The 23,217-nt window shown below is 34.5% G+C and overlaps 1 protein-coding gene and 1 non-coding gene across 2 annotated transcripts; one reads left to right on the top strand and one right to left on the bottom strand.

Moving 5' to 3' along the window:
• Nucleotides 1-5,102: 5,102 nt before the first annotated feature.
• Nucleotides 5,103-5,198, bottom strand: Trnaf-aaa (transfer RNA phenylalanine (anticodon AAA)). The gene is given in 2 exon segments: nucleotides 5,103-5,144; nucleotides 5,162-5,198. It is a non-coding gene; the product is annotated as a tRNA-Phe (tRNA).
• Nucleotides 5,199-9,789: 4,591 nt separating this feature from the next.
• LOC127837876 (uncharacterized) lies at nucleotides 9,790-22,915 on the top strand. Its single transcript, XM_052365316.1, has 4 exons — nucleotides 9,790-10,043; nucleotides 11,927-11,995; nucleotides 21,685-21,879; nucleotides 22,327-22,915. The coding sequence occupies exons 1-4, from the start codon at nucleotides 9,998-10,000 to the stop codon at nucleotides 22,560-22,562; spliced, it is 546 nt and encodes a 181-aa protein (XP_052221276.1). The 5' UTR covers nucleotides 9,790-9,997; the 3' UTR covers nucleotides 22,563-22,915.
• The last annotated feature ends 302 nt before the right edge of the window (nucleotides 22,916-23,217 follow it).

Raw genomic sequence — 23,217 nt, 5'->3', positions numbered from 1 at the left:
TTATGATATTACGCGTATTAAACTTTTTTGATATAAAGAAGTTCAAGTCTTTTCTGTTTAATAGTCAATGAAGTTGATGATAGAACGTTAATGATAGAACTGTCAACTGCCAGAAAATGATGACGCAGTGCTTAAACAAAATGTTACACAAGAAAATTGAAAAAATGGCCAAACACTTTACTGATTTAAGTTAAATATGTGTACTCCTCAAGATAAGCAATATGCTCCTGTGACGCAATCGGTAAGGCGTCAGACTCTGGATCCATTGTTCACTATTATATTGTCACTGCGTTGGTTCGAATCCCGGTAGGGCCGTGTAAATTCCATCAATGATCCTTTTTATATGTGTTTTTGATTGATGGAATCTAAATGGAAAAACAAATCGTCTACGAATTTTTTTACGGTAAACTTGTCTAAACTACAACAGCAAGTTTGCGGAAGCTGATTAGATGTTAACTTTATAAATAATAGTTTGTATTGGTTCTTGTACATGTGAGCTTAGATTTAGCACATTGCGAAGGCTAAAAACGTGGACACGTTCTACTATGAAAGAGGAACTGCTTAATGGCATCGCTTTAATGTTTGTGCATAAACACATTCCAGTTGATCGAAAACAAATTCTTCAAATGTGGGATTCGACTGGAGACAGGAGAGTTGAATTAGCGTTCAATGAGATTGATATCTAAAAGTTGAAGAATAATAAAACATATTCATGAAACATTATTCGCTAAAATGTTTGATAGACTTGTTTCTTCATATTATAAGGTAGATCTATTTTATTCTAGTGTTTCAATAATAAATATGTAAAGCACATTATACTATCCATATACATACAATGGCTTGTATGAGAGAGCTGCGTCTCAATTTTTTCTTTTTTCTATCTGACTTCTTTTTCTGTAGTTAAGTTTGTTACATCATTGTCACTTCAAACACCGTTTATGGTACCAGAATATCAAATTGACAATGAACTTGTAGCAGATTTTTTTGTTAACTTTATTGATACCAAACAGTAATATGTAGCGTCCACGATTCCGATAATTTAGCTATAAAATGTAGTATACATGGCCTTTAAAACGCACCAGAGGCGTTCTAGGTATAAACACAATTACGGGGGTGCATGCACCCGGACCCCCATTAAAGGACCTAAGATACTGCCTCGGCTTAAATTTGGGTCTGGCTACGGCACTGCATGAAAGTCTTTAGTACATAAAATCATTTTTTTAAAGATGCGCTAGTAATCTCGATTTTTTGTTTCGTTGTTATAACTACTTTAGGTTCCGATCGTGTTATTTTGAATTGCAAAGAGGGAGCGAAATTCCAGCCCAATGTAATCATACTCTACGTTAACCCATTTATGCCTAGCGTATAGAAAAAAGGCCTTGGCAAACAGCGTAGACCCAGATGAGACGCCGCATGATGCGGCGTCTCATCAAAGTCTTCGCTGTTTGCTTAAAGGAATTTCTGTTAGAAATATTCTAAATATAATAAATATACTAGACATCCCTAATTTTGGAAATATATTGATCCAATTAAAAAGGATGGGAGAGTCCACTAGGCATAAATGAGTTAATTAGTAGGTTTCGCTTATATAAACTGAATGTCATTCGCTATATCTGTTTATTTCAAGAATTTAAGGAATTGAACATACTTAACAGAAAATGATAGACCTGCATATTTATGTTAGCTAGAAATTACTGAACGAACTTATCAAAACGTTTGCACAGATATAAATACGAAAATATCAATTTAGCCCAAAATGCCTTCTTGTATATTAGTTATTCACATGCAGATCTGTTACTTAAACTCATTTATATTTAAGAACGAATAGTATTGTTAATTCCTATTAAGTTCATTGAGTCTTCGACATTATTTTTCACTATTATATTCACAACGACTTGACTTACTTATAATAAAAGAATATAACAGTCTAACATAAATATGTGCATTATCTATGGAAATGTCATTTAAATAATTTGTTAAAATGTACACGTTCATAAACACGTCATATTTGTACTCGTCCAAGCAATTAAAATAGGGGAAAACCCGATAAGGAATATTAAACACATATATAAGTTTACGTATATCTTAGTGCAAATATGAAGTACCGTGTATACACTGTATTGCTTACATGATTTTTATATTTAAGTATAATTAATATAATCCCATTCCTTTTGTCGCTTAACAATATGGGTTTGTGTTTTGGATTTGGAAGTACGTTTCAATATGTGACATGTTAAGTAACGAGTTAAACATTTCACCATATGTTACAATACATATATTACTTGTTTTCATTTAGTCGTTTAAAAGGGATACATCTTTTATTTTAGAGCAAACATATATCTCTTTCTAAAATATATGAGTGGCGGTTTTCATCAAAATTTGCTTTTGAGCTCCTTTAGTCATTCGGTCCCTATATAAAGCTTGAGTAAATACATATGCACCATTTGACATGTAGTTTGAGTTATTTTCTCACATTTCATAACATCCTATTTATAGTATTGTTCTAGTTTTGTTATGCGCATTTTTGTCAATGTTAGATATATTATATTTTTACCAAGTACACTTACTAAATAATATAATTGATTTCTTACAATACAAGTTACGTAAGACTATGTCACGTATGTGTATGCCATAAACATGTATCTCTGTCATCTGAGTTCTGATATCTTAAATATTGAGAGCTTATGCGTTTGTTCGAAACATTTGAGGCCCACAAAACGGTTTGTAGGTATGCCAATGCTTTTTGAAGAATGAGCAAAATTAATATGCCATTCAATTTCTTAACATCCAACTATTACAAACACACACTCACACATACCATCATTGGTTTCATGGAATAAAAAGCTCACACAACCTGCAGAAAAAAAGAGAAACTATCCTGCTTTCATTTCGTTTTGTATTGCGTCGTTAGATAAATTTATTTTAAATTGGTATCACAATTCGATAAGAAACTAAGGCGTGTCACTAAATTGATATTTTTATAAATTGACCAATATTAACTTCATTTAAATATATTACCGTTCCTACTTGGATGCTTTTACTTAGTTGAAAAAAGTGAAAGGCATTTATGTTAAGCATGCCAAATGTCACGTGACGTTCCGAAACGGGCATTGGGATCGGCAATGTAATCATTTGCAATTCAGTTCATTTACTATTTAATTAAATATTTGTAGCGCAATTTTACCTTTGTATAAGTTTAATGTATCTCGCTCTGCTGACTGCGTGGGAACAAAGTCATTAGCATAATTCGGTAAACGTATCTTTCAAATAGTTATTGATATATTGCGGCTACATGTGCTAAAACCAAGTAATTAACTAGTATAGGTTAAAGTGTCCTTCAATTATTAATAAAAACCATGTCTGCTAAGACCCAATATGCCTTTTTTTTAACGCAAGATAAACAGTCGTTTACAATTTCTTCAATTATACGTTTACCCATCCGGTATATTTTATTTATTATACTATTGACCCACATAGAAAGAATATCCAAAGTTTATATTTGAACATAGTTATTCAACAACTTTTCACCTTCAAGTTTGGACTTGTTTCATATATCAACAAGATAAGTATTGATGCAAAGCATCAAAGGGCGTCGGGAATTTCAGTGTAAAAGGCACTCAATGAAGTTACATGGAACGATTTTTTTTCTACTGTAAATATTAATATATTGGCCGATTATTTTAAACAAAATAGAAAAAGATACTGGTATAACCATTATCTTTGATTTTGTGTTATAACCCCCAAATAACAATTATTTATGATGTTGTGTTATAACCCCCAAATAACCATTATCTACGAGTTTGTGTTGTAACCCCCAAATATTTCATAGTTCATTTTATTTACATTGGTTTCCTTTTTTACTGGTATCCGTGTGCAGTTTTCATTAATGGAACAGAACTGTGTAGGTTTTAACAAATCTGCTTCATCTTGTAAGCGTAATTTCATATTTTTCTCAACTTCAAGGGGAGATGATTCTGAACTTATTCTTACGTTGCTCATTTACGATAGGGGTTGAGTACTCATTGATATGAAAACACTGTAAAAGTTTGAAAAAAAAAATTGAATGAAAACTGTAAATTGTATAAAGAAGCTGCATTTCACAATACTTTGAAATTCAGTAAAAGATCATAATAGATTTTTTGCTCCGATATTCATCATTTTCAATAGGGTTCGAGTAATACTGATATAAAACACTTAACAAGTTTGGAAAGATTCAGACGAAAGTTGTGAAATCTTTTAAACAAGTGGAAATTGTTTATTTTTTCAAATTTAATAGAAACAAATTCTGGACTTATTGTCCCGTTGTTTCTCATTTAAAATGAGGTAAAAATGCTCATTGATATGAAGACACTGTAAGTTTGGAAAGAATCTGATGAAAAATGTTGACATAATCACCTAACCAAGCAGTTTTTCAGTTTTATTTTTAAATTCAAAGAGACATGATTCTGGACTTATGGTCCGATATTGCTCATATAAAGTTTGGGTTGGGTCCTCATTGATAAAAAAAAACCTTTGAAATTTTGGGAACAATCGGATGAAAATTTTGGACTTCGAACAAGGATTTCAAAATTTCTCAAATTCCAAGGAAGATAACTATGGACGTAATGGTCGGATAATGCTAAAGGGCCCATACCACCTGGATAGTAGTAATACGTGTCGCGCTTCGCGCTCTATATGTGGTTCTTAAAAAAAAAAACTCCGAGGAGTGCCTGACTCTAGAGAAACGGGTTTCTGGGACACAGCTCCTCCTTGATAAGCGGCTGCTTCCTTTATCGCAACTCATTGTTACAATCAATAATACGTGTCGCGCTTCGCGCTCTATATGTGGTAGGGATATCCTATGATAGACAACCATAAAAATACATGGATAATAGATGTGTTGTTTGCATTTATTTGTTATTATAAAAAACACGTGTATTTTTATAAGATATTTAAGTGATGTAAGAAATTTTAATTAACGTTGTCACCACGTTGCATCCATCAATTTTATTAAAAATTTCCAATTGTAGTAAAAAGATTTTAAAATGTCTACATAAAATAAAGCTTTATTATATTTATTAACCTGACTGAAAAAATTGTCAGCTGCCGAACTGTTTCGTTCGTGCCGGAACCCGGGATTGAACCGGGGGGGGGGGCATTTAGATGACTGTTGCGTAAACAACTTTAGTCTAACGCTCTCCCAACTGAGCTATTCCGGCTGACATTCACTTATGTATTGCTATGTGGTGAAGTTGTGTATAGCGATCGTTATTATATATCTATTAATAAACTAATACATTGTACGTTTTCGTACCGCTACGCCTTCCAATAAATTTGCATGCGCGATAGGTCGTTAAATATCGTACTAAATTGATTCTCCACTAAATAAGCAAATTAGAAAAACCACAAAATAAATATATTTTGATTATGTTTTGTTTTTATAAAAAACCAGAAAGTTTCGCGTATTTGCCCAGTCCCTGTGATCTTTCCCCTGTGATCAGTTGTGGATCAGTTATTAATTAAAACAATTAGCTTTGCATTACTGGCAATAACTGTTGTAATAAATGTAATAGGCACACATGCAGTACTTATTTACACTAATTTACACAAAAAATCACCACTATGCAAGATATCCTTAAAACAAAAATATATACATTGATTCGTAAAATAATTTCTCCTCCCATAAGCGAAAAAAAATGCATTACATACTAGTCGCCGCCCTCCAGGGCGACGCCAATAATACTTCAACATGTTTAAATGCAGAGACGTAATGCACACTGGCTTGTGACGTCATGCGCATTGTCTTGTTTGATTGGCTTATATATTTCTCTAATCCTACGTAGGTCAATTTGTTTTTTGCACAGACAATTTACCCCTAAACTGTACCATATTAAATTAGGTTTAATGCAAAAATATGTCACACATATATTGTAATAATATAATAGATGTGTAAAATATACGCATGTAGTGTCACGACTAATTTATATAATTGTGATTTCCCGAGGGTATTACCGAGAGTAAATCATTAATACAGTGTTGAAATATTCGAAACAATCTTGTCAAATAAAATAAGCGTTTTTGATCTACGATATTAATGAAGAAAGCACGAATAAATTGCAAGCGAAAACATAAAGTGTCAACTCACCTTATGGACAAGAAGTTCTCTGCAGTCGATGACACAATCAAATGACGCTTTTCTGTTTTTATAGCTAAATAATGGCTGACAATAAGGCGTATTTAATTGTTCGGATGAGCGCACACACTTGAATTTGAATTGTTATTGCCCAATTTCACCTCCGGCATTCTGGGACGATGTCGCGTGGTTGCCTTCAAGGAGAAGACCGGCACCTCCACTCAAAACTTATGCAGAGTCATCAGATTAGGTTTCATTAGCCAGTTGGATGACTGGATGGAAATCCGTTCAACATAATTTTCAGTGCATGTTGGCATTGCTGGACCATCTGCAAAATAAGCGCCATGGCAACTTTGTCTCTCCTGCTGGATGAGGGTGCTTGTCTGCTACAGATATGCAGGGCCTAATTGTTGTAGGCGTATTCCTTATGACCAAACCAATAAGGCGTTAATACTATTTGCTAACACACACTGACTGGTATGGAAAACAATTTTGAACACATATGAATGTTAAGTAACTTTTCATTACAAAGTATACAATTTAAATTAATATTGCACATCAAACAAATATGCTGTTCTAACGTTTGATCTAACCGTATCCGCAGTAGCAGTATTCGCGGTAACATAAGTAGCGGCCTGTTAGCAGTGTGTTTCAAATGGTACAATTTATAAAGTAGTAATACTAACAGTACATAATAATGTTTGCGCTCATTTTGCCGACGTTGAAGTATAAGCAGCATCAACAATAGCAGGATCATTAGTAGTTTTTATTCTGGCAGTGTTATAGAAGCAGGAGCTTTAAAAGAAGAAGCAGTAGCAGCAATACTAACAATGAAAATAGCATAGCGGTTGTTGCTGTGACTGCTGTCTCATTTGCAAATCAATAATATAAGCAATAATTGTAAAATTATGAAAAGCATCGTCAGTTGTATGGCCACAATTTAAACAACAATAGTGGCATTAATGTCTACCGCGTAGCTTGAAATAAGGCAAATGTAAAATCCTAGCAGTTATACAATTTAAGTATAGTTTAAATAGTTGGAAGAACTTACTTTTGATCAGACAGTTCGAGTATTCCACAACAAGAAGACAAAAACAGCCAAACGTGTAAAATCAAAAAAGCTGACGGCATATTGGCGATACACACAATTAACGAAGAATGTTTTATCATATCACATTATACGGTATTCATTTAATACAACTCTGACGATTTTTTGGCCTTGCACATGAAGGAGTTTATTGATGAGCGTTTTGATGGGGTATATTTCGATACTGAATGTTCGCTTTTAAGTGAAATGATGTGTTGATGCATCTTTTGTGTTTCTCAACATAAATAATGTTTCACGATTACCGTATATCGCTTAGATATCACTGGTGAAACTTATATATTCTTCGTTTCAGTATTTGATGAGCTAAAACTGTCGTGAAGTTTAACAGGATAATACCATTGTAATCCATAATAGAATAATACCATTATTTAGAAATACCGGCACCGCAAAAATTGAATGAACATATTTTAAAATTTGCCATGTTCGGTTTGTATGCGATTTGCTCTTTAATTTCGTTGATCACAAATACATCAGCACAAAATCATTCCTGTCATCAATTTAACTCCCTCCATATTAAGCAAATGACATTTGACAAACAATAAGAAATACTCCAGGAATGCATGGCAAACACAAACACGCATCAATAAAACTTGGAGATAGCCTTTGAATTGTACATGCAAAACATAGCTTTTGATTGGGAGAGGGGTAAAATCAGTTTAAGTGACCCTAAATCTCACGCTTAGCATAGAGATATTAATAACAAAAAATGAGTGTTACCGAACGTTAACCCCATAGTATCAAAGTCACATCAATCGGCAAGAACATAAATAAATGGCGCCCTCGATAGCGTGATGGTTCAAATATTTAATCGTTAAGCGAGTGAGTAGTGGTGATTTTCCGTGTGATCGCTGGGACGTGGCACAAATAATCAATGGACCAGACAATTTGAATATTTTCCGTAAAGGGTTACACAATGATCATTCCAGAGATATTTCTTTATAAAATGTGAAGAAGTCTTTTGAAGAAAACTTTGACGTATGGACGTTCTCAGCTAAGCGACACCTAGCAATAACTACGCTCGAGAAGTTGTTTGTTCAAGCGATTCTCACCTATGCGTCCCCGTTCCAGGAAGAATGATAGGTTTGCTGGTGGTCTCCGTACCGGACAGGTACGGTGCCTTCCGGGTACACTGGCTTTACCGCCCCTCCCACACACACAATACAAGACCACACCTCAATGTGAAATATTTCGAAATCAACTAAAAAGCTGGAAATTGCAGCTATATAGCAAACTTCGTGCCATATTTCGTGAGCCTATTCAGCAAATAAGGTAGGATTAATGGGGCACACTCCTGGTCCTTACATAATACAGCCTCCGATGCAGAAGGGCCTGTCGAACTTCACAAACACATACACATTCATACACTTATTCTTATCAAAAGGTTTTCATTTAAATGACAATTTATTACATTATACTTAATTATTCATGCTTATTGTCCTTCAAACATAATTAAATACCAACATATTTATTTACCAACACCTATATCAACGTGCACTGAACATATCAAAGCGTGTCTCTTTTGCCAGTGTAATAATTCATTGAAACGTCGTAATATCGTCTCTGCATTATTATCAGAGTGACCCCAAAAAAATATAAGTGTGTGTCTTAAATGTGATTTAATTTCTCAATTGAACCGCCATTTTGACGTTTTTTGCGAAACAATCCAGTACCTAACCTGAACACCTTAAAAATGTGTTTTATTTATTGTCTTCATATAATTCATCCGAACTGGCTCATGCACATTCAATATTTCTATTGTATACCCATTTACCCGATGTCACTTTCTGTTAAACAGTTTTGAATTTATTTTCTCCTGAAAGTTAAAGTATTTCTTAATTTTTCTTATCGACGAAGACCGACGTCTCTTAATTGTTATATACTACTAATTATAAAGGGTTTCACCACTACATAAATTTTTTACAATTTATTCTCAAATAACTAAAAGGTTTGTAGTTGTTGTATCCCTTCAAAAGTAACATAAAGCATATGATATGAGAGAATGACGTTATTTAGTTGTCAAATTAGTATACAAAACTACACCTAAAATGGCTAACTTAAAGGAAAAAGCACCGCCTAACCATCATGCATACATAAGTCAACAAGAAAAAACTTAATATACAAATGTAATATTAAATTCATTTTGGATAATACAAATAAATGAAATATTTCACCACTAAAGATGTCGGTATAGATCATACAAATCAAACTCATCAGCAAAAGATCATATCTTGTTCACGTTAAATAGTAAACAACTGTTCATATCCGTGTTTTTCTAATTGACACATCGATGAAACACTTGCGTCCTAAGTATGGTAAAATACATGACCTTTGTATTTCATTAAATATTAAAAGTGGTGACTGAGAGATCCGCAATGTTATCTTGAAAACGTGTACCAGACTTATTGATAACTCTGATTATCTCGTATAAGTGGTATGATTTTCAATCGGAACTCATTGTATGATCGGTGTTCGAGAGATCCGCGATCGTAGCATGCAAACCGGAAATGAACTGATTAAAACACTGACTTTCTCGTAAGTTTGAAATAAGTGATGCGTAAAAAGTCGTCTGTGAAGGGCATCTTAATTTAGGCCTATACCATAAAAGCAAATTTAAAGTTGATTTAAACCTACGCGTTAACAAATATTGGCCTTGTATTTACACTTTACTTTCGGCTTTACATCTCAGTTTCAAATTGATCTCTGGTTGAGGGACTGATCGTGAGCATAGTGGTGTGTAACCCAGTGTTTTATTTTGAAGAAATCGAGGATATTCCAGTATGGCACGTGGCAACGGAGATGTTGAGGCGGTAATCAGTGCTGCAAGTATGTACATACAACCTTTAAATTGCATGAACAATAAAAGATGTATATACGCTAACTATTCCGAATACAATTATGTACCATTGCATTCGATTTGTCAACTGTTTGATGTTTGAATAGCAGTATATTATCACACAAATAAATGCTGATCATGTTCTATAGTGGTTTGTATCGTTCTTGTTTTAAAACATTTTAACATAAACCTAAAATTTTATTTGAATAAACTGGTACGCTTAAATAATAATTATGTGTTACCGTACATAAAATAAATGTCCTTTTTCGAACGTTTTGTTCATGAAATGATGGTTTTACACAATCTATTCGTGGAGCCAAAATCAATTCGACATACTAGAGTGCGTATATATTCGTTTATATAGTGTAATACGTCAAATAGAGGTAATATTTGTTTAATGCTCCTAAAATAAAACTATTAAAACGAGTCTGCTATTTTAATAATTGAGAGCATCAGAAACATGGTTGTCGTTCAAAATATTTGCTACGAGTATTGTTTCGGTTGGATTGCCTCAGCTTGTTTATGCAGGTTAATGTGTGAGTAATAAAGGCATTGATACGTTAAATGTAACATTAAGTTCTGATGTAAAATATAAATATAATATCAATCTAACAACATATCAAACAAGTAAAAGTGAGTATATTTGAACTCATTTATTCAACACAGATACAATGTTAATGAAAACGAAAATAGAGTTGTGTACAAGTCCAAAAATATTCCTTTGTACAACAAACAACTTATACATATACGCACTACATTTTAACTGGTTTTATCTCCTCATACGTGTGTACACATCCGTTCAGACAACATATAAACAAACTTTTGGTTAAGCAATAAATACAAGTAAACGTATCGGTATCGGCGTAAACGTTAACAAATGAACTAAACCATATTTGATTTGTGGAGACTATTTAACGATTGTTAATTAAATTTAATATATGTTCCTGTTCATATGCAATTGTTGAATTGATGCAAATAGTCTTTTGACATTTAAGTCGAATATACTCATGTTCAGCATAGTATTGCATGGGTAATCTTGTCTTCTAAGAAAAAATACATTTAAAGTCACAATAATTGAAATACAAAATTTAATCCAGCAAAATTGTAAGCGGCATACAACACATTTAAAATTTCGTATAACAATGTTCACAATGATAGTCTCATCGTTTAACATATTGCGAATGGATACTCAATTTTCAACAAACTGAACAATAAAATGGGTCTGTATGATTCAATATAACTTATATATAACGTGTGGAGTCTAACATCTCATCGGGCATCATCGTGTTTTAATTGCAGTAATGTAATGGGTACCTCTTTGCACTGATAACGCTTTGTGGTTTAAAAGGTCTGAAGTTTTACGACACAATAATATCATATTAAGCTCGCAAAAACGAAAATACTTGCCAACCCCTCGCAACGGAAACTCTTTGTCCCAACACTGCTTATTTTCGTAACCTTGCAATAGCAAAGTAATTTACATTCGAGGATTTTTGGAAGACCCTTGTCTGTGAGACGATTATTTTGCGCTTTTGTACTTTATCATTTGTCAAAACACTGATACGAGTTACGTCATATAGCTCAAGCCTTAATATTTTAAAAACGCTTGTAATGTATAAATGAGCAACATTGAGTAACGTGAGTGTTATTGCTAGTTGTGTAAAGATAATCGAACATAAATTAATGTTATAGTCATTTATAACGTAGGAAACAGTATATTAAATGATTTACAAATAGTAAACAACATTTTCGTAACGTATGCCTATAAAAGAGGGTCTACGTAGTCGAGCTAAAATGCACGTGCACCATTTTATTAATACATTTAAATATATACACACTTATTCGACATGTCTTTGTTGCTCTCCTGTTTCAGTGATATGTTGCGGCCTGGTCATCGTCGTGATCCTGGGACTGGGATTGGGCATTGCCAAGATAGTCATGGGTGAGTGAAGGAACGAAAAGTTATTTACGAGGGAGGTCAAGGTCAAAAACTCAGTGTTGCTACAATGGTGGTGGTTCATATAGGCGACCCGAAGGGTTAACGTTCCACTTAAAGCGCATTATAGCATGGTAGGTTGACACCCTACAAGATAGATGTTTTTCGTACCAGTGAGTCGTTTTAAGATTGTACATTTAAGAATTATTTAAACATAACCTATTTAGCAACATGTCGTATCAACGGCCCTAAACACGATTTAACATGACTTATACGATTCATAGCAGAGCTGCATATCGTGTAAGATACTGTGTATAAAGTCTTATATATAGTTACCTATGGGCATATATTCCCAGCATACTTATTTGGAGGATGAACTCTCTTTCCTAGTCACCTATAGCAACATATCGGTTCACGGTTAAGAAGAATGGTGTTGGTTTCATGGCCACATGAAAAAGTCACACATTTCTGCATACTTGATATTTCTAACTGAAGTAACACAGGCTGTCAAATATTCTCAATTCCAGCTTGGCATTCGTTCATTTAAAGTCTACTAAATATTTAAACAGGTTAACCAATTTGTCGGAGGTTGCCTATACAAACAAATTAATTTATTATCTATATTTGTAGATTGAACTTAAAGGATATTTTAGGGCCATAGCCATGTTTATACATCGAATAGTCCGTGGTCAGTCAGTACAATGCTTGTACGCCGTGGGAAATATATGCGTTCAACTTGGGTTTACAATTGACCTTTCGACAGCCGATTGATTGACAGGCTTATTAACCAATCAGATTACAGCATAGATTAGGCCCGTTACTATCCGCCATTTTGTCCGTCAAACTCGCCGTTGTCCGACACATAAGCTTATACGTAATTCTGTGTTTTAAACAAAGAAAATGGTTGAAAGGTGCTGTTATGGCACTTGTTATTCAGACACAAGGTATCCAGAACGGTTAAAAGATGGAAGTACGTTTTTTCCGTTCCCTCAACCGGGTACTAATCTTGAAAAATTCAAACGTTGGATTCGTCTTTGTGGTCGTCCACACGAACAGCTTAATCTCAACATATTAAGCGATCGCCCGAAAGCAAAACACAGTCGTTATAATAAGATACTACGCGAAAATAGAAAATGTAAGTTTTGCAACGGACACGTTATAAAAAAGAGTATAACTTTGTACTTGTTTATCCTCTATATAGACAAATTAGAAAGGAACATTTAAAACCATTTTTCAAAGGTGGCCAACGTTAAATAAATTTGACATTCTAATGCAGTCGGCAAATAAATAAGACATTATAAACTTTGCTAGATTTTTTTAATGCTAATGAAATCGTAATAATAAAGACAATCAGTTATTATTTTTAATAATATCACATAGAATAAAACATTTTTTATTTCTTTCGGTTTAAGTCTTCCAAATTTAATGTAAGTTAAGAAACTATTTTCAAAAGCGCAAGTAATTATCAATAGGGGCCAATAAGTGTCATTTTACACCATATGTGGGCTTTCTTCTAATCCGTTATCAAAACAGATGCCGCAAACTGTGAATGACCCTTTGAAAACCCGGTCTGATTAGCGAGTTTTTTTGTACATGAAAATTCTTTCAACTTTTTATATTTTAAACATTGCAGAAGATAGTTTTCGAGGAAATAATAATATATAATAATATATTGTGTATGTTACTTTTTTGACGACTTTGACTTTGTTATACGATTATAACAATGCGCATGGGTCATTTTGACCAAACGCATTGTAGATATGTGTTATATCGGATTTCAATAAAAACGTTCTTCGTCTTCTATTATAATAAATTTACTTACCTGTGCCACATTTGCGATGTTGCCATCGGTTGCAAAAATTAACGGCTTTTAATTAAAAAACTGAAACATCTATTACTCAAGGAAAAATATTGTGACTAACGAACAATTCATACTGTATGCGATAATTGGCGATAATTTTGCCGACTTTGATGATAAATTTAACGGCTTTTAAGTAGACTAATAAAAAAGTTTTGACTATTTAATAGATATGATAATTATATTCAGCACCACTATTCAATGATAATAAAAACTATTGTATGGCCTTTCTGGTATACCATGAGGCCTTTTTGGTTCACTTATGCGGCCGATTCGCGTAGCCATTTTTATGACGGACTTCGGCGGAGTGACCCCCCTTGAAATCGGTGGGCGTGGCTTCACTCTCGCTGTCGAAAGGTCAATTAATTACCGTGTTAAGGTAGGTTCGATTTGTATTTCGAGTATTAATATTATAAGCTTCAATTCTGGACTGAGTGTAACAATCCTAATAATGGTCGAGCTTTGTTCGCGCATCTACAACGCAATTCAATGTCAATAAGTCGTTTCTAGCCAAATAAGAAGAGGCAATCCAAAGTTAACAGTTTTTCTAAAACGTTTTCAGAAATATTGTGTTTATTTTCCAAATGAACAAAAATACTGATATATGACAATGATATCCTCTTACGATATGCTATGGTGTCCTACGTTTGAACACAACAAGAACACCTAGAGCTTAATATTGAGTCATTCATTTTCCCTGTATACGCAGCTCTGTGACCGAAAATTGCCTTTTATAATCAAATACAAAGGAATGGTAAAGGCTTTGTTAGTTTGGGCGTTAGCAAGCGTATGAATAACAATTGTAAATCATTGTATTCGGACGTAAGTGATGAACATGTTATGAAGGTATTCCCTTTCAGATTTTACTTGATACCATTATGTATCCTCTGTATGGTATAGAAACGTTGGCCTATAATAAAGGTACTATTACATGTATGAGCAATCAAATATCACATTTCTCTGTAGCGGCGACCAACAAGGTTCCTGTAGGCAGTGATAAATGATACCTGTATTGCTCTGTTTACCTATTAAATTGTAAATGCAATGTGGTACAAGGAGAGCCACCTTATTTTGTAGGTACATGTATCAACTATAGATAAAGATAGGACCGCAAAGGTGGATGTGGAATGCCAAGGGCTATTTCGCAAATCCGTAAGCTTTCTTTAAGTTTTTCCAGAGACACCAAGTGTTGGATTTTTCCAGCGAATGGATTTGAGAGTGTCTCTAAAAGCTCACGGTGTCTATAGATGATTTTATTGGAATACATTGCAGACGGTATTACTCACGTTCATTAATTGATAGACATGCAGACTGTTTAGGAAGATACTCTTCACTTAATGTTTCAATTTCTACATAACATAATTATAGTCTTTCAAAGCTGAAACACTTTTTGAAAGATATACATTTCCCGCTAAAATTCACGTCAAGCAACTTCACATAGTTCGCCCTAAATACTATTGAGTTCTTTCTTTCTTGATAACCTTACTCTCTAAGGTTACATCATGCTCTGATGACTGTCAACTAAACATAAAATACAATCTTGCTCATTATAAGTGTCATGGCTTCAATATTCGTTAGTTGCTGCATTAATACCACAATACCTTGTTTTATGTGGATTTATCTCCTTCTCCAATTTCTCTCTCAACCGACATATCCTCAAGTTTGCTGTAGACCCCATTGTAACCATGTTGTTTCTCGTTGCCGCACTTGTAACTGACTGATACCGTGGACTCGAGATACCAATATGGTTGGTTGTAAGACACATGTGTGTTTGCTTTCAGCGTACCGCCCTACTTTATCACTATAATAACATGAAATGTTATGTAATATCTCAACGCTGCAATACAGGTTACAATATAGTAAAAGATTTCCTACACAAATTCAATGTAAATGCAATAACTTTAACGAAAAATAAAGTCAAACTTTTGCGCATAGAGACCCTCATAACCATACCTTTTCTCGAAGAGCATTCCAAGCCGAATTGATTTAAGCAATAAAAAAGATAGGTCACGCGACATGTAAGAAAGAACTCGCCACGAATCAAAAGTCACTGTTTTACGGCCATCTATTTACCGGCTTCTATCCAGTTCATGAGGGTTTCCCGCCATCTGTCAAAGTCTTATGTAGTCTCCACTCTTCAGATAAAAGAGTGAATTTCTAGTAAACAACAATGTTTTCCCTGCCACATGCACACAGAAATATACTAAAATAAAGTCATGGCAAGTGACCCTACAGAGAACCGTGTCTTCAAATAAATGATGTTCATGTTTTTAGAGAGTATAGCATTGCACTCCAAAAAGATCTAGTATATTGTAACCTAAAGGAAAAATATCTTCTGATTAAAATGTGTTTTTCTTGCATATTCTTATCTTCCTATTCATATTGCACACATGTAATAAGTTTGGCTGGATTATCTGTCCGTTTGGCCATTTTTTTTCATATTTTCACACGCAGGTGTTTTCGGTCCAAAGAAGGCCATTTTAGGCCTGTTAAAGCTTAAATGTCCCTTTAAGGTTTAAATGTGCTAAGTTCAATATCTGCAACAAAATACCAAAACAAACCAAATGGACATGCACGTGGGGCTTATGCGGGGTGGTGAAAGAATGAATTTGTTAGATATTTTCACTCTAAGCAATTTTGATAATGTCTTTTTTGTGTGTTTTTTTTTAAATCACCCCAAAAATGTCAATTTCAAAGCAAAGAAAATCCAATTTCATCCAAGACAATAAACAAATTAGTACAAATGAGAGATCAAAGATACTTTGAAGAGAAGAAATCAATAAGCTTCCAATAACTTGTTGTTTAGCACCAATAAAAGTGTGAAATCTTGAAACGCGCCTTGTCGCTCGGAGCCCATTTATTTGCCAGAGGCCAATGATATATCCTAGCATATAATGTCATGGGTGCCTTTAAACTGCAGCAGATGGTCAATATGCATTGCCAGCTCTCATTTAGAGGTTCAAGAGAATACAAAATTTCATATTTTGGGCAAAAAAAAGTACTTTTGACTATTTTTATGGTGGCAATCTGGGTAAAAAATGCGGATTCAGAACCAAGCGAAAGAAAAAATGCTCATTTTGGGGGTATAGAATGGACGGAAAGGTTAAAATGAACAAGATACATATATGTAGGCAAGCATTTTAAGCTTAGAAATGAGGTTCCATGTAGTAACAGGGGCAGAAAGGCAGCTCAGATCAATGCAGGCTTCCTGAAAGGGGTTTCTAGTACTTCTTTTGGGGACACAGCTTCCCGCAGAATTCTCAACACATCAAACATCATTGATCCATGTCACCTCTGTATGCAAAGACAAGCGAATAAAGTCAATACTGCCCTTAAATCACTGAATGAGAGAAGCATTTACCAAATAAAAAACAAAACTGGTTGCTGAAAGTGCCAAATTTTGTCAAAAAGATCCCTCTAATGTAAACGATGAAGGGGACACTCGCTACAACAATCCTATGTTTAAGTCGGACGCGACATCTTCTCAAGCCGGAACCATGACTGTAAGCATATTGTGAGAAAACAGTACCAAACACAAGCTAATTGTAGGGTAACAAGTAGCAAATCAACTCAGCTGTGCTGCATACATGCTCAGGAACAAGGATAAACATGCTGAGTGCCAACTTCTGCTGCCAACAGAGCAGGAGCTTTACGTGTCAGGACGCGGAATAATCGATACAAACTGCATGGGAATTGCACGACGGCAAGAGTTTGAGTGACCACAAAACTGATTAGGACAGTATTTCACACCTTAAGCATCATAAATATGCTTATTTGCCTGTGTACATGATAATAAATTAGTATTATTACCTGTTTTACCATCAACAACCCTTATCAAGTGGCCCTCGGCTTAGTCGCAGACATTCTTCTACCTGAAAAAGTAAAAATACCAAATAGAAATAGATATAAAATGAAGAAAAAAACATGCATTTATGTATTTTAAGTGTATTTCTATGAATAATATGAGGTGATAAAGCTTGTTATATACATGATTGTACTAAATATGAAAGCTGGCTCAGTTAAGCATCTGTTGCACTGTCAAAACTGTAAAAATGTCCGCCATTCCATGTAGGTAAAATGGGGCTCTGTTTGAATGTTCATGCTTTACGCACAAGCTATTGTTGCGTTACTGGATTGCGGAGTCCTTGGCGTTGAATTCTGACTGCATGTAGCACAATAACGCTACACGGTCAACCAAAATGCCTTTGAATTTAAGTCGGAAAGCAATTAAGCCCTTATTTGGCTATACAAGGGTGGGGGTCAACTTGAAAAACAACTATTCCAGGTCAAATAATCTGAATTCATGCATTTAATGCACTAATTTTCTTCTCTTTTGCTAAGAAATGACCAAAAATCAGCTTTCCCAGTCATATTTTGCACTTGCAGATGATATTACATTTTTTACCTAAAGCTAGTTTAGGTTACAATATAGTAAAAGATTTCCTACACAAATTCAATGTAAATGCAATAACTTTAACGAAAAATAAAGTCAAACTTTTGCGCATAGAGACCCTCATAACCATACCTTTTCTCGAAGAGCATTCCAAGCCGAATTGATTTAAGCAATAAAAAAGATAGGTCACGCGACATGTAAGAAAGAACTCGCCACGAATCAAAAGTCACTGTTTTACGGCCATCTATTTACCGGCTTCTATCCAGTTCATGAGGGTTTCCCGCCATCTGTCAAAGTCTTATGTAGTCTCCACTCTTCAGATAAAAGAGTGAATTTCTAGTAAACAACAATGTTTTCCCTGCCACATGCACACAGAAATATACTAAAATAAAGTCATGGCAAGTGACCCTACAGAGAACCGTGTCTTCAAATAAATGATGTTCATGTTTTTAGAGAGTATAGCATTGCACTCCAAAAAGATTTAGTATATTGTAACCTAAAGGAAAAATATCTTCTGATTAAAATGTGTTTTTCTTGCATATTCTTATCTTCCTATTCATATTGCACACATGTAATAAGTTTGGCTGGATTATCTGTCCGTTTGGCCATTTTTTTTCATATTTTCACACGCAGGTGTTTTCGGTCCAAAGAAGGCCATTTTAGGCCTGTTAAAGCTTAAATGTCCCTTTAAGGTTTAAATGTGCTAAGTTCAATATCTGCAACAAAATACCAAAACAAACCAAATGGACATGCACGTGGGGCTTATGCGGGGTGGTGAAAGAATGAATTTGTTAGATATTTTCACTCTAAGCAATTTTGATAATGTCTTTTTTGTGTGTTTTTTTTTAAATCACCCCAAAAATGTCAATTTCAAAGCAAAGAAAATCCAATTTCATCCAAGACAATAAACAAATTAGTACAAATGAGAGATCAAAGATACTTTGAAGAGAAGAAATCAATAAGCTTCCAATAACTTGTTGTTTAGCACCAATAAAAGTGTGAAATCTTGAAACGCGCCTTGTCGCTCGGAGCCCATTTATTTGCCAGAGGCCAATGATATATCCTAGCATATAATGTCATGGGTGCCTTTAAACTGCAGCAGATGGTCAATATGCATTGCCAGCTCTCATTTAGAGGTTCAAGAGAATACAAAATTTCATATTTTGGGCAAAAAAAAAGTACTTTTGACTATTTTTATGGTGGCAATCTGGGTAAAAAATGCGGATTCAGAACCAAGCGAAAGAAAAAATGCTCATTTTGGGGGTATAGAATGGACGGAAAGGTTAAAATGAACAAGATACATATATGTAGGCAAGCATTTTAAGCTTAGAAATGAGGTTCCATGTAGTAACAGGGGCAGAAAGGCAGCTCAGATCAATGCAGGCTTCCTGAAAGGGGTTTCTAGTACTTCTTTTGGGGACACAGCTTCCCGCAGAATTCTCAACACATCAAACATCATTGATCCATGTCACCTCTGTATGCAAAGACAAGCGAATAAAGTCAATACTGCCCTTAAATCACTGAATGAGAGAAGCATTTACCAAATAAAAAACAAAACTGGTTGCTGAAAGTGCCAAATTTTGTCAAAAAGATCCCTCTAATGTAAACGATGAAGGGGACACTCGCTACAACAATCCTATGTTTAAGTCGGACGTGACATCTTCTCAAGCCGGAACCATGACTGTAAGCATATTGTGAGAAAACAGTACCAAACACAAGCTAATTGTAGGGTAACAAGTAGCAAATCAACTCAGCTGTGCTGCATACATGCTCAGGAACAAGGATAAACATGCTGAGTGCCAACTTCTGCTGCCAACAGAGCAGGAGCTTTACGTGTCAGGACGCGGAATAATCGATACAAACTGCATGGGAATTGCACGACGGCAAGAGTTTGAGTGACCACAAAACTGATTAGGACAGTATTTCACACCTTAAGCATCATAAATATGCTTATTTGCCTGTGTACATGATAATAAATTAGTATTATTACCTGTTTTACCATCAACAACCCTTATCAAGTGGCCCTCGGCTTAGTCGCAGACATTCTTCTACCTGAAAAAGTAAAAATACCCAATAGAAATAGATATAAAATGAAGAAAAAAACATGCATTTATGTATTTTAAGTGTATTTCTATGAATAATATGAGGTGATAAAGCTTGTTATATGCATGATTGTACTAAATATGAAAGCTGGCTCAGTTAAGCATCTGTTGCACTGTCAAAACTGTAAAAATGTCCGCCATTCCATGTAGGTAAAATGGGGCTCTGTTTGAATGTTCATGCTTTACGCACAAGCTATTGTTGCGTTACTGGATTGCGGAGTCCTTGGCGTTGAATTCTGACTGCATGTAGCACAATAACGCTACACGGTCAACCAAAATGCCTTTGAATTTAAGTCGGAAAGCAATTAAGCCCTTATTTGGCTATACAAGGGTGGGGGGTCAACTTGAAAAACAACTATTCCAGGTCAAATAATCTGAATTCATGCATTTAATGCACTAATTTTCTTCTCTTTTGCTAAGAAATGACCAAAAATCAGCTTTCCCAGTCATATTTTGCACTTGCAGATGATATTACATTTTTTACATTGTGTACACACCGGTCTTACATTGTGTACACAATAACGTAGTGACGTCACCATCTATGTATAGAATGACATTTTTTACCTAAAGCTAGTTTAGGTTACAATATAGTAAAAGATTTCCTACACAAATTCAATGTAAATGCAATAACTTTAACGAAAAATAAAGTCAAACTTTTGCGCATAGAGACCCTCATAACCATACCTTTTCTCGAAGAGCATTCCAAGCCGAATTGATTTAAGCAATAAAAAAGATAGGTCACGCGACATGTAAGAAAGAACTCGCCACGAATCAAAAGTCACTGTTTTACGGCCATCTATTTACCGGCTTCTATCCAGTTCATGAGGGTTTCCCGCCATCTGTCAATGTCTTATGTAGTCTCCAATCTTCAGATAAAAGAGTGAATTTCTAGTAAACAACAATGTTTTCCCTGCCACATGCACACAGAAATATACTAAAATAAAGTCATGGCAAGTGACCCTACAGAGAACCGTGTCTTCAAATAAATGATGTTCATGTTTTTAGAGAGTATAGCATTGCACTCCAAAAAGATTTAGTATATTGTAACCTACAATTCCACAACTGTCATTCGACTTTCAAACCTATTCCAACGATATTGATTGAAAATATCATAAAGATTATCCTGGTAAAGATTATTTTTGTGCTCTTTGCTACGGCCATTCACCCCTACATCTTCTGATATAGTTACCGGCATTATTATGTGTGGCTAAACAAGCTAGCCCATGAAAATTGTGAACTGGTGCTCTGGCCTCCGTAATATGCCTGAAATTCCAAAACTCTTACCAACGAAACAAACGAAATCTTGTCGGTTCGAATGAAATAATATATCGTTAAATGTCAGGTGCCGTACACTTGCATGACTGTCCGCTGAAGAACATGATACCTGTTTGGCTGATCGTGAGTGGTGTGGCCCCAGTCTTTTTTTGTTGCTCTGGAAGGTGCAACATTGATGAATCGGGTGAGAAAAGCGGAGTTGGCTGCGCAATGATCCTCGGTATCATCAGGCTACTGTTCAACCTGGCTTGGCTTATCTGTGGTTTGTTTGATATATTTAGCTTTTTCATTTGCATATAGTGTTATGATTGAAATTGCTTGGAAAATGTAACTTGTATGTTTATTATTTGAGTGTTTAGTATAATGTTGTAGTTAATATCGCGAAAATTTGTGAACATGATCAAATGTATTTTAAAGAAGCGCGTATTACCGGGAAATGCTAGCGATTTTCTTGGTCATCAGTTACTTGTAATAATGCTATAAGAAGTATATTATTTAGTACGATTACCGAGCACACTGAATTCAATGTTTACATATTGTATTATGTAAATACATTAGTTGCAACAAATGGGGTCGATGTACTAATATGCTTCACTGATGAGACGTAAGGTACATCCTGAATGTATTGATCAGTGTTTGTCCGTCTACATTACGTCGCAGGACACCTATTATATTCTTTGTTTCATCTTTATATTTGTCTGTATTCAAGGAACTGTCTGGATTTATCCGAACGTTGGAAAGATGAACGCCGATGATTTCATTCCATGCACCAAGAACATCACTACCGGATGCACGAACGATTGTCATCGACCCCTGTTAAACTTCTCGGTCGCCATGGTTACGATGGACTGGATCTTTTTTGTCCTCTGGTCTGTGTTAATCGGTTGTACGATACGCGCTGCATGTGCCTTACGCAACAAAGAAGGCAACAGCATACGTTCCTAGATTAACACTTAACTTTGGTTTGTGTAAGTATCTACAAATAATACTAGTTTAGTTATGAATTTTATTTAACCAGGCCTAGATGCTTAGAACAAACAACCATACCTGTATTAAATATACTTTGATATTCGATGTATCCCATCATGTTTAATTTTTTTAATTTTTTTATTTTATACATACATAAATGAAAATGGTTGAAAAAAAAACACACAATTTAACACATCAAAAGACGTCATGATAATACAAAAATAACGTCAATTATTATGTCGTTTATGTCAAGCATTGCGTGTGTTATACTAAATAATAAATTGGGTTGATGTTCGAACATTTGTAACAACTTAATAGGACAAAACATGATGATTATGTGTTTATTGGCAAGACAAGTATATTAAATAGTTGTTGATTGTTTGATATGCTTGCAGTCTTTTTCTTCTTTATAATTATATTGTTTTAGCTACTCTTCTCTTAGAAAGTAATTATGTGAAATAAATAAATAATTAATAAAATATATTCTATTGTTTGTGTTATTGAAAAATGTGCTTTATGTAAACATTCGTATTTGTCTACATAATAGAATGACAGATATAAAAAATCTGTAGAAATTGTTTTACGCCGTATTTGATTTAAAAAATTTTTTTTTTGTTAAGCTAAGTATTGT

Source organism: Dreissena polymorpha, chromosome 1, assembly GCF_020536995.1.
Source record: "Dreissena polymorpha isolate Duluth1 chromosome 1, UMN_Dpol_1.0, whole genome shotgun sequence".
Classification (NCBI taxonomy): Eukaryota; Metazoa; Mollusca; class Bivalvia; order Myida; family Dreissenidae; genus Dreissena; species Dreissena polymorpha.
Note: the sequence above shows the minus strand (reverse complement) of the source record. Positions and strands in the feature narration are given on the sequence as shown.

Excerpts from the sequence above, each read along its gene's own strand:
- LOC127837876 (XM_052365316.1), top strand. The coding sequence starts at position 9,998 with ATGGCACGTGGCAACGGAGATGTTGAGGCGGTAATCAGTGCTGCAA. Across the intron at positions 10,044-11,926 it reads GGCGGTAATCAGTGCTGCAA|TGATATGTTGCGGCCTGGTC; the intron begins GTATGTACATAC and ends CTCCTGTTTCAG. Across the intron at positions 21,880-22,326 it reads CCTGGCTTGGCTTATCTGTG|GAACTGTCTGGATTTATCCG; the intron begins GTTTGTTTGATA and ends TCTGTATTCAAG.